General features: G+C 38.6%; 1 protein-coding gene across 1 annotated transcript in view; it reads left to right on the plus strand.

Moving 5' to 3' along the window:
- The window catches only part of KCNU1 (potassium calcium-activated channel subfamily U member 1), a 124187-nt gene that overhangs the window by 12763 nt on the left and 95773 nt on the right, over positions 1–15651 (plus strand). The window contains 8 exon segments of the mRNA XM_069485045.1: positions 2693–2754; positions 3922–4012; positions 5511–5622; positions 6593–6668; positions 7932–8007; positions 11979–12149; positions 13072–13163; positions 14736–14846. Of these exon segments, the coding sequence (XP_069341146.1) occupies positions 2693–2754; positions 3922–4012; positions 5511–5622; positions 6593–6668; positions 7932–8007; positions 11979–12149; positions 13072–13163; positions 14736–14846 (791 nt within the window).

Here is a 15651-nt window from a genome sequence, read left to right on the forward strand (position 1 = left end):
TAGTATTTATGGATAATATTCCTTGGGCTTGTGGTGTGGGGTTGGGATTGTTCTTAGTTTCAATAAAACTAAAATTTTCTTATTTATTTATTTATGTTCATTTTTCCACGGTTTGGGGGGCTGTAAACATATGGCACACACGCCAACATCATCCCAGAAGTTTGTCAGTACAATTCATACTTTAATTTCCTGTGCGATTTAGTATGAGAAAAAGAAATATACATAATGGAATGTAAAGAAAAGAAAAAAAGACTTCATGAAAACTATTAATAATTATCTACATGCTATCACATATATAATGTACATATATGTATATTCACTCCCAACATTTTTCCTGAGCTTCAGATTACATTTCTAACTGAATATCTGCACCAAACCATCAAACTTAGTACTATCTCCATCAACATTTAGCCTAGATGTTGAAATGGAACTTACAGTAAGAGCCAGACCCAGAACTGCCTCTTACAAATCAGTTGGAAGAAAATCAGTTGAAGCTGTTAGTAGCTTACCCAATTACTTGCAAATTAGGGCAAATTGAAAATAGAAGAGCAGTTTGGGGATGATCTCTGCGCGGCAGAGGTGGGAGTACATTCCTCTCATCTCAAGCCTAAGGAGAGGGGCTGAAGAGAGACCATTCAGAAATCCCAATTTGCATCTCTTAGAATTTTGGGAGCACAGAGCACAGATTTCTGGCTCGTTTATGACAAGAGTCTGTTGGATAAGGAATCCTTTCCCCAGTGTATGTTTTTGTCTGCTTTGTCAAAAATTAGATGGCTACATGAGGATGATTTTATATCTGGATTCTCAGTTCTGTTCCACTGGTATGTGTCTCTGTTCTTGTGCCAATACCAATCTGATTTAATAACCACAGCCTTGTATAGTTTGAAGTCTGCAAGTTAATACCTCCCATTTTGTTCTTACTGCCTAAAATTGCTTTTGCTAAACGGAGTTTTCTCTGGTTCCATACAAAGCGTAAAATTATTTTTTCTGTATCTGTGCAAAATGATGTTGGTAATTTAATAGGGATTACATTGAATCTGTAGATCACTTTGGGCAGTATAGGCATTTTAACAATGTTGATTCTTACGATCCACAAGCATGATATGGTTTTCCACCTGTGGTACGTGCTCTGCAGTTTCCTTCGACACCTGCACTCGAATGTTTATAGCAGCACAATTCACAATTGCAAAGATGTGGAAACAACCCAAGTGCCCATCAATCCATGAGTGGATTAATAAAATGTGGTATATGTATACTATGGACTACTCAGCTATAAGAAACAGTGGTGATATAGCACCTCTTGTATTTTCCTGGATAGAGCTGGAACCCATTCTACTAAGTGAAGTATCCCAAGAATGGAAAAATAAGCACCACATGTACTCACCATCAAATTGGTTTCACTGATCATCACCAAAAAGCACATTTAGGAATAACATTAATTGGGTGACAGGCAGATGTGGGGGGGGAGGGGATGGGTGCAATATGCACCGTCTAGGGGATGGACACACTTGAAGCTCTGATTCGGGGGAGCGGGGCAAGGGCAATATACATAACCTAAACTTTTGTACCCCTATAATATGCTGAAATTAAAAAATAAAGAAATACCTGCTTAATTTGAATGTGGATTCAATTGGGATCTCTAAAAAGCAATAAGACCACCCATGAAAGTAGACATCAAACACCTTCCGTGCTCTGAGAGTTCCAGGGTGTGAGCACTAGGATCTAATGCCAGTCAATCATGACAGTTCCTGCCCTGACCTCCCCTTTCTGTTCACCTCCCACACTGGCCGACAATCCTGGAGAGGGCAGAGGCAGCCTAGTCAGTGGGAAACTAGGAATAAAAATCCAGAAAGGGCTAATATAGAAGAAACTGAAACCTTTCTCAATACAGATAGCCTTACCCAAGCAACATCTGAGCCAGAAGCAAGTGAAGATTTAATGGTAAAAAAAAATTCAGAGCTTTGTTATTAGAACTGCATTGGACTGGACATATTAAAAAACTGGGTGGTTTAAAAACTGGAAGCAATTGGAAGAATGTTAAGTTACCTAAAGTTGACCTAAAAAGTCATGAAGGCTCCAAAGGTTTCATTCAAAAGCATCAAGATCTTTGAATGGACAGTTTTCTGATAACATTGCACAAGTTCCTCCTGGTCTGTAAGATCAGATGTGTTGGTGCGTTAAAAGCACTCATTTTCTTCTCACTTGTAGCACTTTCCGTACTATCAAAATTCAGACTATTCTTGAGGGCACACATGTTCAGGACTGTTTCTTCTACGATATCTCGGGCAATCAAAGTCCAGGGTCCATTTCCATTAGCCTTGTTTTCTAGCATGTAATAAATTACATAACACCTATTAAGCACTTAATAAATGTTTGATGAGTGAATGAATAAATAAATAACAGGACATTGAGATCATAAAGCTCTCAAATCAGCAAGAGCAAACCTCTTAGTCTGAAGCACGTGAGAGTTAAAATTAGGTAAGTAAAATGGGTACATGTTCGTTTACTGAATGAACATGAGTAAAGGTCAAATCAAGTTTTCTTGAATGAATGAATGCTAACAAATGAATATGTGAATAAATGGCCGCTCATACATAGGCAAGATAAAAAGAGAAAACACAATTTTGTTGGTTTATTTGTTCCATGTCAATAAAATTGATTTGTACATTTGTCCCTGTTTTTTTGTTTTCAGGTGATCCTTGTCTTTGTCCTAAGCATCGGGTCTCTTATAATCTATTTCATCAACTCTAATGAGTGAGTAAAATCCCCAGGCTCCCTTGTCTGCTATGTCAGTAAGTTGCTCAGCTAATTTGGAATTATCTCCTCGGGGATAATGCTTCATGTACTTAATACGCTTTCACACACACACAGGCACATACATATGCACACACACACACAGGCACACATATATGCACATGTGCACACATGCACACACATACACACACACAACGTGCACGCACAAGCTCATAAAAAGGGTAAGCGTTTAGCTCCCCGGGCTAAGACCAGCTTTGCCAAATATGCAAGAATTTCCCCTGCATTCTGACACCTGCTTTGCTAGGGGCTGCAGATGGTGTTTACACGTCTACTCTTCAGTCTCTGGGGCTCCACGCCTCCAGCTGTCCTCTCCTACCTTGGACCATTTAAGAAGGCTTTGCACACCTTTGGATACCTTAGGTGTTGACTCAGAAGTTCTGTCGTAGTTTCAAGGTTTCTCATAGGTTGCAAACAACTTTGGACAGTCCTGAGAAAGGAAAATGGTAGACCTCACGTGTGATAAAGAAGCTGTCCTCTGAAGGCATTCCCTTCTTACCTCACAGGATTAGGGCACCTTTTTTTTGGACAAAACCCAATCTAATCTGAATTCCATGCCAATCATCTGGGAATTATATTGAATTTCCAGCTGTAATAAAATTGGGATTGCAGGGCCACAGCAGCCAGGCAATTTTCAAGAACCTAGAGAAACTGGTAATCTTTGCTCTGTAAATTCCTAACAGATCTTTTAGGAAGTTTTCTTTGAATTTGGTTCAAATTAGTCCATTTGACCCAAAGTCTCTCTATATTAGAAGGGTACAAAAGACGAAGTATTCTGACTGGTTAGGGGGTCTTGCAAACCAAGAAGAGCTATATAATCTCTGTGGCTCTGAATTCCCACTGATAAAATGGAAATAGAACCAATAAACCCAATGAAAGAAATGGTGAGTAATTTTTCTGTTATTTTCAACTCCATGGGCAGTCCAGTGGTTTCGTTTATGCATTCCTCTGCTCCCAAAAGAAAAGTAATTTCCTTGAGATCTGAACTTAGGTGTCTGGATTCATGGTGAATAAATAGAAAATTGCCTCCTCTTTCCCTTTATTTGGTCCAACATAGACACTGCTTTTAAAATGTTCATCTTTACAAACTGTCCTTGTTTCTTTTTCCAGCCCTGTTGGAAGCTGTTCATCGTATGAAGACAAAACCATTCCTATTGATTTGATTTTCAATGCTTTCTTTAGTTTCTATTTTGGGTTGAGAGTAAGTACCTAGTGAAAGTGGGGGTCAACACACAAGCACCACGAGTGCCACCTACGCAGACTCCAGTTGGTTTTACAACCTGCCTATGTTTTCAGGCTCTAAAGATAGAGGGTCTGTGCCCTAAATTGTCAAATATATAATGAGACCTAAAAACTCTTGCTCCTGTACTTGAAATTGTAAACTAGGTCAAAAGTTCTATCACAAAATGAAAATATGCTTTCCTTTGTTAAATATCATCATGCTGCGGCAAAGACCTCCTTGCTGGCTTCCCACCTACCACTGGGAAAGCTTTACTACTATAATAATGGCAAGCTAGCAGGACTTGGGAAACAAGTCTGTGGAGATGTCTGTGGCTCCCCTGATGGCATAAGTGCCATGTAACTACATGAAATACATTTGTAGCTTTGTTTGACCTCTTTCATACTCATTTATTAAATAGTTCTGTCATTCCACAGGCATTTATTAAGTACCTATCCTAGATCTAGATTTCAATGTGTTTATTCACCCCATATTTGTGAGTGACTGTGTATACATATACATATGTACACACACACATATATATATCATATATACCCCACACCTCTCTATATATAGGTTATAGAGGCTGGGCATGGTAGCTCACACCTGTAATCCCAGCACTTTGGGAGGCCAAAGAGAGGGAATCAGTTGAAGCCAGAATTTTGAGAACAGCCTGGGCATGGAGAAACCACATCTCTACAAAAAAGTAGAAAAATTAGCCAGATGTGGTGGTGCACAGCTGTAGTCTCAACTACTGGGGAGAATAAGGCAGGAGGATTGCTTGAGATGAGGAGTTTGAGGCTGCAGTGAGCTGTGATGATACCACTGCTCTGTAGCCTGGATGACAGAGCGAGACCCTGTCTCAAACACAAGAATGTTACATACATAAAACATATCTTTATGTGTGTATATATATATATATATACACACACATATATGCATATGTGTGATATGTATTTCTATGCGCCTCCTTAGAAACTTACTCCAACTACAAAGATCATCAAAATCTTTTTGCAGTAGTGGTCTCACCTTTCTGGAAATGCTTGCTTTCTTAATCTAAATGGGAACCTCATAAACATAGGCCCTGGCCAGCCAAGTTTTTAGAGAACTGCACCTTTTCCACTGGAGACCATCCTAAATCATGTATCTTCATTGCTCACAAGTAGGGTTTTATGTATATAATTGTATTTATCAGAAAGCTCTAGAAGCAGCAAGAAGGGCAAAGTGTCTATTCAGAAAGTGTGAAAGTTAAGTTCTGGTAAATAAAATGGGAGGTATAATCTCCCTCTCTCTATATATATGTATACACACATATATATCTATATAAATATATGTATGTTTGTACATATGTAAAATAGAATGAGATCAGATCAAGGCTTCAGTCGATATACAAAATCTAGCTGAATAATGCCATCTCTTGTTCTCCCTTTGAAATTCTTGAGGGTAACAGAACTTTGGGTTTTCTGTTTCCATTTCACAGTTTTTGGCAGCTGATGACAAAGTCAAATTCTGGTTGGAGATGAATTCAATTGTAGACATCTTTACCATCCCACCAACTTTCATTTCTTATTATTTGAAGAGTAACTGGCTAGGTGAGTGTACTATAGGAATCATAGCAATATCTAAAACAAAATGAAACAAAAACTCAGCATTCATTTATAAGTATCTATCCTTCATTTTTCTTTCATGTCTGCCTGTCATTTTAAAAATCTTCCACCTTAATTATATGGTTTTGTAATATATTTACAGAAACCATCTTTGGACCTCAGCACCTAGCAATGCACCTGGTGCACAGTAGGTGCTTAATAGTTGCTGACAGAATGACTGTCTCCACAACCTGAGAGTCAAGGCTCCAAAATCTCCTTCCCCCTGTGGCACTTTTAGGCTGAGATATCATGGAGACTTGGGGAGATGAAAAGCCTCCCTTGGTCTTTAGAAACTAATCACCATCTCCATACACGCTGTGACATGTTGGAGAAGTTTTTATTTAGTTGTTGTGTCTCCAAGGTGGATTAGGTTGACAGTGCATGGACATTATGTACTTTTATCTGTTTTATGCAATTTTATATTATTATTTATTATCTATAAAATAAATACCAATTCTATTCCTTGCTATTGTATTATCAAACTGCATAAAGTAAAACAACATACAAACATCGAGGAACAAGCATATTTTAGACATTGTATAGTTTAAGTGATTTATGGAAAATTTTCTCTCAATTCTAAAGAGGAGTTAGAGTGAAATGGATAGTGCTTATTATATGTGAGGCATGCTTCTTCATGCTTTATATCAATGCTACAACTCTATGAGGTTGGTACTATTATAAATCCCATTTTGCAGATAAGGAACTAGAGGGAGTAAAACAATTGCCTTAGATTGCAACAGCTATAAAGTGTCAAGCCTAGTATTTGGACTACAGCTCATGCTCTTAAGTCTGTAACATCATAATATGTTATATTTGAGAAAGAGAATGTAAGCAATCCCAATGGTGTTCTAATTGAGGCTACTCCCTGGAGTGAACCTCTTCTTTTGGCAGCTTTCTTCTTTCCATTTCTTTGTAGGTTTACGGTTCCTAAGAGCATTACGGCTGCTAGAACTTCCTAAAATCTTGCAAATTTTACGAGCCATCAGGACCAGGTAAAAGCTAGCCCTGTTTGAAGTACGGCTTACTTACCATCAATAGTTTGGATTAGGAAAGGAAAATGTTAACTGAACTCAACTTATTTGCCATCAAAATTTCAGTACAAAAATCATGAAATCCTTCAGCTCCCAAGATGATGTCCACTCACTTTCTTTCATTATATTGCATCACACACTGTCTGAAAACTTTGCAATCATTTTAAAGAGTTTGCTTATTCTTTGTTTTATAAAGCTATGATGTGTAAGTTCATTTAGGTTTTAATTTTGGGTCCCTCTACCACCAAAAAAAAAAAAAAAGTCAAAGAAATTCAGAGGCTTTGGTTCTACAAATTTGCTTTAATGAATCATGTCGCTCCTGGGTAAGTGAAAAAAAAAAAAATTTCCCCAGGTTTTAGAATGTAAGACAATTCCTCCAAGCATAGGAGTTACCAGGCAGCAGCAGTGAACTATTGCTTATAGAAATAATTCCTTATATGTCTCCAAGCAACAACAACAATCCCAACTACCTTTGAGCAGTAATACTTCTAAAGCTTTAAGCAGTTTTGTCTGTTGCCCACTCAAAATCTCCATGCCTCCACATTCTCACTAGAAGCATCAAATGCCAGGTGGATTTCACTGCTAAGTGTTTATGCATTATGGAGAAGTCAGGGCAGGAAAGCCTGCTCTAGCATGACAGGAGACTCTTGCTGAAAACCACAGAGATTTCAGCTAAACTCTAAGGCTCTACTTAGGAGACAAGAGTCCCCCTGATCCTCTTCACTCAAAGATCCTGTTACCGGTTCAGTAATATGAGTGACTCTACATTTCTGTATTCTGCTCAAAATTTCATTTTATAAGCCTAGTCCCTGGATTGCTGGCATACTGCATTTTGTAGTATTACTTAGGCAATGTAAAAACCTGTTAAAGTTATCTCATGTTGATCCACATAGAGTATATTTTTAAAAGTGATATAGTATCAGGCTAATGAATGTCACAGCAAAACTCAAACTTTTTGAACAAGTGTGTGCAACTGGTGAGTTTTAGAGCTGTGCATCTTAAGCTCTAGAGTGTACGTGAATCAAGCAGGGGATCTCGGAACAATGCAGATTGGTGGAGCGGAGAGGGGCCTGGGGCTCTGCATTCTAATGCACCCCCGGGTCACGCCATCCCTTCTGGTCCATGCACCGCGTACTGAGTAGCAAGGTCGTAGATGATGAGGTGACTGTGTTGCTCTGGAACCTGTCAGAGAGACCCAACAGCTCTTTGTCTTTCTTCCTCTAGCAATTCAGTGAAGTTTTCCAAACTGCTATCAATAGTTCTCAGTACCTGGTTCACGGCTGCAGGATTCATTCACTTGGTAAGCGTCTCATCGCAGTCCCTAACCGTGTCTGCCAGCGTGAGCATCCTTTCTTTGAAAAGGGGAGGGAGCCTGCTGAGCGCCTGTCTCCATCATTGGAACCCAGGGAGAGGTTCATCCTTTTGCTTCCCCTTTCTGGTTTCCTCCACCCTCGTATTCTCGCAAATATGGTGTCACCTACAATCTACCTATCTGTGTTCCTTCTTCCAAGTCTCGAAATCTGCCCTTAGGGAAAGATTTATAACCTTGTAAGCTCCAAACGTATAAGCAACAGGTAAAATGTATCACTATATCTTCCTGGGGGCTCTGGGATTTTAGCGTTAAAAAAAAAAAAAGAAAGTAAAAAAAAAAATGCAGCCAATTAGAGAATTTCAGACAATAAATGCTGGAGAGCTGTAGGGGAGGAGTTGCTGTTGCAAAAGACAGCCCTGGGGCTTTCTCCATTCCCCTGAAATCAACCCGTGTACCTGTACCTAGCTACCTCCTTTGCCCGTGGGAAGGTCCAGCTCTTATTTCCCATAATGAGCAGTATTAGTAAACGGATTTCAGCCATAGGAAAGACACTCCTCCTGGACTTTACTGCTTGAGAACATTCGAGGAGCAGTCATCAAAAAAGGCAGAAACTGAAGTGGGATGTTAAATGGCCTTTGAGAAAAACAAAACAGAAAATGTAGTCTTTTTTATTGGAGTCCTCTCAAAATCAATAATAACTAAGAATATGTTTAAAACTTGCCAGGTATAATTCATCGACAAAAAATGTCAAATGCCAAATGCAAATGATGATGCAAATCTTTAGGAAATCGGAAACCATTCACCTCCCTCCTCAGCACTCAAGCAGGAGGGAGACATCCAGCAAGGTTGTGCACACAGGCAGGAGGAGAAGCAGCCCATGGCTTGTGGATTAAAGGGCTCCACTTTGAGCCACACCCATTCCTAGAATATTAAAAACCTAGAACTATATCCCGGAGCAAAGAAAATAGCAGATCTTGTTGAAAGGGTATTTGAAGTTGCTATCCAAAATCACACCTATCATGACCTCAACCGACCATCTTCCCATTCTCACACTACCCTTAGTTAAAAGTTGATACCATTCAAAGATGAATAGTAACCAGAAAGGAATCGATATGGTGCTGATGGTAAAGTTCTTTAAAAAATAATAAGGGACATAGATACATTGATTGTAGCTGACACATATTTGTGAGAATATGAGGGTAGAGAAAACCTGTGGCAGACATCAGTGTAACAGCAGTCACATAACACAGTAGTTATAAGAACAGCAGTTATAAGAACAACAATTATAAGATAATTTGCCCAAGGAAGAGTTAAGAAAAAGCCCTCCATATTAAAAAAATAAGGCTTTAAAAAAGCTGAAAATGATTCTTTGTACAATATTCACAAGGTTTTAACTAAGGGATTATTAAACAATAGCCAGAGTTGAAAACAGGGCTGTCAGGTACCAGGAAAAAGAAGACGGAAAATAAAAGTTATTACAGAGCTGAAAACCCCATTGGAGGGAACCAGAATGTAATTAACGATGTGACAAGAACATGTTCAGAAACGTGGTGGACGGCATGGAAGCAAAAATCCTGACGTGAAAAAGAACAAAGACACTCAAATGATTGTAGAGAAGAAACATGAAAGACAGACTATATTGATTCGATATACTACACATGTGATTAGTGTTTAACAATAAAACACAACACATGGTGTCAGGAAAGTGTTTTACAATAAAGTCTTAGATCTGCAGATTAGAGGTTAGACTGTACCCCAGGAAAAATGATCCTAAATTATTAATTCCAACCATATTTTGGAGCATGTACTGACTTTCAGGGATAAGGAGAGAATCCAAGCAGAACAAAGCAAGGTCTTTACAAGGGGGAAAAAATGAAATTAGCGTCAGATTTCTTGGCAACATCAATCACTATTAGAAGATGATAAAGTGAAGTTTGTGTAAAAGAAAGTATAACCAGCATTGTCATTTTAATCATGCAAGGGAAAATGGCACTCGTGAGCCCCTATTAAAAACGTATCCTTTGAAGGTCATAATGTATGTCCTTTAAAAAACAAAAAACAAAACAAAACAAAAACGTATCTTTAAGATAAAATGCAGCCATATAGGAAATTAATCAAAATTAACAACTCAAGAATGGGGAAGCCATGGTAAAGAGTAGTGGTAGTGATTACTGAGAGTAGAGCTAAGACATAACCCAGGTAATTATGGTTACAGACTAGAATGCACATGAGCAATGTAAAAATAATATTGTTACTATATTAATAAATGTGGATGGGCAGGTAAGAGGAGATGGGAGAGTGTCCTTATATCCTTCTCCTTCATAGCATATCTTATCTAAAGTTGAACTGTAAAGTTTAAAAACATAAAAATTCAATTTTGAAATCTGGAGTTAAAATAGATAATTATTCAGTATCTTAACATTGGTCCATAATGCTTTATCTTCACCTGGACTTATGTCCCGTCTTGGACCGATGCGTTGATGCTAACGTGGTCAGGAGGAAGAGCAGAGAGAGCAAGTGGCCCGGCAAAAGCCCAACATCTCCCCTCCCCCGTAACCCAGAGAGACGCTGGGGAGGTGGGAGGAGATTTGAGACACCAAATTAATACTCCCAAAGACAGTGAGTTAAACCTTAAAGAATTATTTAAATTATTTTGAAGGATATTCCAGGTTGAAATAAATTTGGTTTTAGTTTGCCCAACATGTTGTGCAGGGTTAATATAGAACCCCTGAGTTAAGATGTTTCAAAAGACACTATGGCTTAAAGGAAACTGTCCTAATATATGTATGAGTGATTTAAATCTGTAGGATTAAACTTGATTTTCTTATGATGTACTAGTCTTAGAAAATAGTGAAGATCCCAGAAGTCAGTGAAAGCAGATTAGGAGACTTTGCAACACTATTCACTATCAACCATGGGAGTTAAGTATAGACTTGAAATCTCTTTCTTCTTTTGGAGTTGGGGTATTACATGAGTCCACACTTGCAACCTGCTCACTAAACTTAAGAATGAGCCAGCACTTGACACATCACTTTTAAAAAGTGATCAAATACCTAAGCAAACTGCAAGGTTTCTAATTTCCATTCCTCTTCCTAATGACAACAAAAAAGACCTACTTTCTTCAGCCAGACATCTCTAACATTTTATCACCTTTTGTGCTAAATAGAAAATGTCTAGAAAAATATGCAAACTATGGATAAAAAGGTCTAAAATGGAAAAACAAAGAAAAATTATATATAAATATCTAATTATAAATTATATGTAAGTATGAATGTATATCATATATATGGCATATATTATATATTTTATATATTGTACATTTATAACAAATTTATGTATAATATAAATAGAAATGCCTGTTATTTCATTGATTTAATATAAAAAAGATAATCTGATAAATTTAGTTTCCTTAAAATGTGAAGAATCAGTGAAAAAATCAGAGGAAAATATTTTCAGAGATTTTTATAAAAAAATCATTGAAAAGATTTTTGTGTGAAGGGGAAAATAACTTGGAAAATTCGTTTGTTTACTTTTCCTTAGATACTAGCATTCGTGTGATCTAGCTCCCTGAAATGCTTAATGATAATCTCTAATGATAATCCTGATCTAGATTAAACATGAGAATAAATAGTAATTGCTCAATCTGAGAGCCTTTGGCATCCCCTGGCTCCAAAATGAGATAATGTGGCTACATGAAAAGTGCTCAGCACAGGCATCTGTCCCCTGTGGAGCATCCCAAATGCTGGGCTCAAGCCACATGCCCCCTCAGATTTCAGCAATAATCACAGCTAAGGAAACTAACATTGTACAATCATTACCAAACCCCTCACAGCAGCCTGAGAACCATTTCGTATTTCATTTGGGTGAAGTGAAATTAATGTAATGTTTTGCCTATTCTTTAAAAACCTTCCTTTAGATTCCATTCAGAGACCTTTCCTGAGTCTTCTCTCTTTGGACAGGTGGAAAATTCCGGCGATCCCTGGCTCAAAGGTAGAAATTCACAGAATATATCCTATTTTGAGTCCATCTACCTGGTCATGGCAACAACGTCCACCGTTGGCTTTGGAGATGTGGTAGCCAAGACATCCCTAGGACGGACGTTCATCATGTTCTTCACCCTGGGGAGTCTGGTGAAGAATATTTTCAATGTCTTTTGAATATAGCGACATAAAGCAGAAAGCATTGGGTTAATAGTAATAAACAAAGCAATACAGGTCTGAGAGTGAATGTTGCATTATTCAGAGCAGGTGTCAAGTGAAAATGAAAAGGTGCACAGATCCTATGTTGTCCAAACTGCATCCCCTGGAGCACCTGATGCAATTGCTCGGCTGCCAGGGATGCAGGATGGTGGACGAAGGGGGGCAGACTTTCCTCATTAGGTTCTATGTTGATTTGAGCAGCTGTCTCTATCTGCCTTCATCTTTTGCCTATCAGATTAAGTCTTTCTTCTAAAGAGAAAGGGCATTTGAGATTGGATCTGAAGAGTTCAGTTCCTACCAGCCCAATGAGTAGGCTCTCACCAAACCAGTATTAAACGTTAGAGGAGTGAATGTCTGTGCTTGGTTCAGAAGTGTAGCGAGGGCAAAAGGAAGCCTCCTTTTCTTCCAGTGACTTTCGTTTCAATTCCTTAAACACCACAGCAGTGTTCTCCACTCCACCTTTCTGACATTTCCCTGTCCACGGTGTCACATCCCTCCATTCCAGCCATTAAACCTCCTCTGTCCCAAATGTTTAATTTCCCAAGCCCCAGTAGTATAGACAGAGCCGGAGGGGGTCAGAGTGAGGCACAGACGACTCAGACTGGGAGTGGCCTTGGTGCTCGTGTTTGCTTTCATCCTTTCAAACACAGAAAAGTGTTTTACTAAATCTTAACCAAACCCAGAGCCTGAAATCAGAAAGAAAGATGGGGTCCCTTTTAACCTGCACTTCACCCTCACGCCCCCTTAGAATGAGAGAAAGTTTTCTGTAGCTTCTCTCGCCTTACTAATCTCAGAATTTTGAAGCATCCATCAAAATCATGAGACCTGAAGTTTTGTTTGCTGATCATTTTAGATACTATTTGCAAACTACGTCCCTGAAATGGTGGAACTTTTTGCAAACAAGAGGAAATACACCAGTTCCTACGAAGTGTTCAAAGGGAAGAAGTAAGTAGCTTGTCAAGTATAATTTCTTCAGTTTGAGAAATTCTGTTAGTGGCGTATCTCATTCTAGACACCTACTGTCTTGCCTAGCTACATAACCAGATGTGAATACATTAGCAAGGTCCTTCATTCACCTAGGGCTGTGCTAAAATAAATACCATGAGAAGATGTTATCTGCTACTTGATATAAACTATATAGATGTTCACAAGAGCAGTAAATCAGCTAAAATGATAGCTAATGCTATAATTCACTGTCAATAAATGTTACTGATTGTGGCACTACTTTTATATTCCTTATCATTCACTGTTCACTTGAATCCACCACTAATTATCTTACTCACGTTCATCATGTGGTTAACAGATGCCTAACTTTAAATAATGGATCCAATTAAAACCATGGTTCCAATTTAAAATAATTGATTTCATTCAGTTGTCTCAGCCAAAACTCCCCTCCCCCGAATCATGGGGCTCATCCATGGCCTGGGATTTGCTAGAGAGAGAAGCAATTTCTACCCCTCGTCCACAAAGCCTCTTAGATCACTGACTTTGTCATGCACAGACATTTGTTCCCGATTTCCATGTGGAATCATGTTACTTCAGCTTTCATTATGCTTTTTCACATCTGAGAAGACAAGAATGGATTGGGCATCTTAACATTCAATGTAATTCTTTTTAAATTCAGTCCCATCGGCTATAGATGAAAGAGGCACAAAGGAGAGAAATTCCCATGGAGTAATCTCTTAACCCAATTGGAGAAAGACCACTCTTGACCTAGGAGTATGAAGAGGAAAGGAAACATATTATGAAGTGAATGAAACATACAAAATGAGAAGCAATGAAATAAACTAGATAAGCCAAAGTCTGGTCTCCTCCATCTCAGGAAAGGCACAGAGTAAATCAGCCGATAATGCCTGGACAATTTAAGGTTAACTTAGGCTAAAATTATGTTTTCAGTTTGCTTAAATGACTGATAGGGGAAAAAATAGCATCTTTAAACACATTAATCCTAAGAAAAATGTTTTCACCACAAAAACTACGTACATAGATTTCCGCACCTGTCCTAGATGTCTCTCCACTGGGCTCACTTTTTTGTAACTACTAGGTAATTTTTAGATGTGGAAGATAAACTGAAACAACCTAGAATGTGTTGCCACCTCAACCATAGCATTTGGCTAAGAAGAAAATCGATGAACCACTCCCAGCCTCAGACCCTCAATGAAAAAAGGCCACACATACAGGGCAACCAGGAATCAAGTGAAAAGTCTATTATAAGTTATAAATACATATGAAATCTCTAGCAATGATGATAGCTCTTGTCATATTCCTAAAAAGCTATGTGTAATTCAAATTTTTGGCATCATACCCTACTGGAGGTGGGATAGAAGACTGCAGACATCGGATGCTGCTTTTGTGCACTTCAGATGCAGGTTCTTGGTGTTTCTATGCTTAAAATCTGGGTGGTTGAAATACCAAATTTGCTTAAAACCAGGTTTAAGCTGATCATTCATCTCCAAATCCCGGTGGGAAGATGCTTCTGTTCCTCAGAGGATCCACTCAGCTGTTCTTGCCTCCTAGGTTCATCGTGGTCTGTGGAAACATCACCGTGGACAGCGTCACTGCTTTCCTGAGGAATTTTCTCCGCCACAAGTCAGGGGAAATCAACACCGAGATTGTTTTCCTGGGAGAGTGAGTATATCTGTATGGCTCATGGGTTCCAAATTAATACTTGAGATAGGCATGAATCTTTTTATTTCAAAATATTAAGGGGGTGCCATTGTTTTTGTTACATGAATGCCTTTTATAATGTTTAGGTTGGGGCATTTAGGGTGCCCATCATCTGAATAGTGTTCACTGTACCTGGTGGGTAGGCTTTTACTCTTCCTCTCGTCCCTCTCCCCTGCCTGATTTCCAAGGACCTTTACATCTCATTGTGCTCATGTGTGCCCATGTGTGCCCATCTATTAGCTCCCAATTTATTAGAGAGCACATTTGGTATTTGTTTTTTCATTTCTGAAATACTTCATTTAGGATAATGGTCTCCAATTCCATCCAAATTGCTGCAAAAGACAGTATTTTATCCCTTTTTATGGCTGAGTAGTACTCCATGGTGTGTGTGTATATATATATACATATATATGCATATATGTACACACACACACATATATGTACATGTATGCAAATATACACATATATGCATATATATGTGCATATATAATCCACTCATGAATTGATAGGCACAGGTTGATTCCACATCTTTGCGATTGTGAATCGTGCTGCAATAAACATTTGAATGCAAGTGTGTTTTTAATAACGACTTATTTCCCTTTGGGTAGATCCCCAGTGGTGGGATTGCTAGGTGGAATGATAAGTCTACATCTATTTCTCTGAGAAATCTCCATGCTGTTTTCCATAGAGGTTGTACTAATTTGCAGTCCCACCAACGGTGTATAAGTGTTCCTTTCTCTCTGCATCCATGCCAGCATCTATTGTT

This window comes from Eulemur rufifrons, chromosome 12 (genome assembly GCF_041146395.1).
Source record: "Eulemur rufifrons isolate Redbay chromosome 12, OSU_ERuf_1, whole genome shotgun sequence".
NCBI lineage: Eukaryota > Metazoa > Chordata > Mammalia > Primates > Lemuridae > Eulemur > Eulemur rufifrons.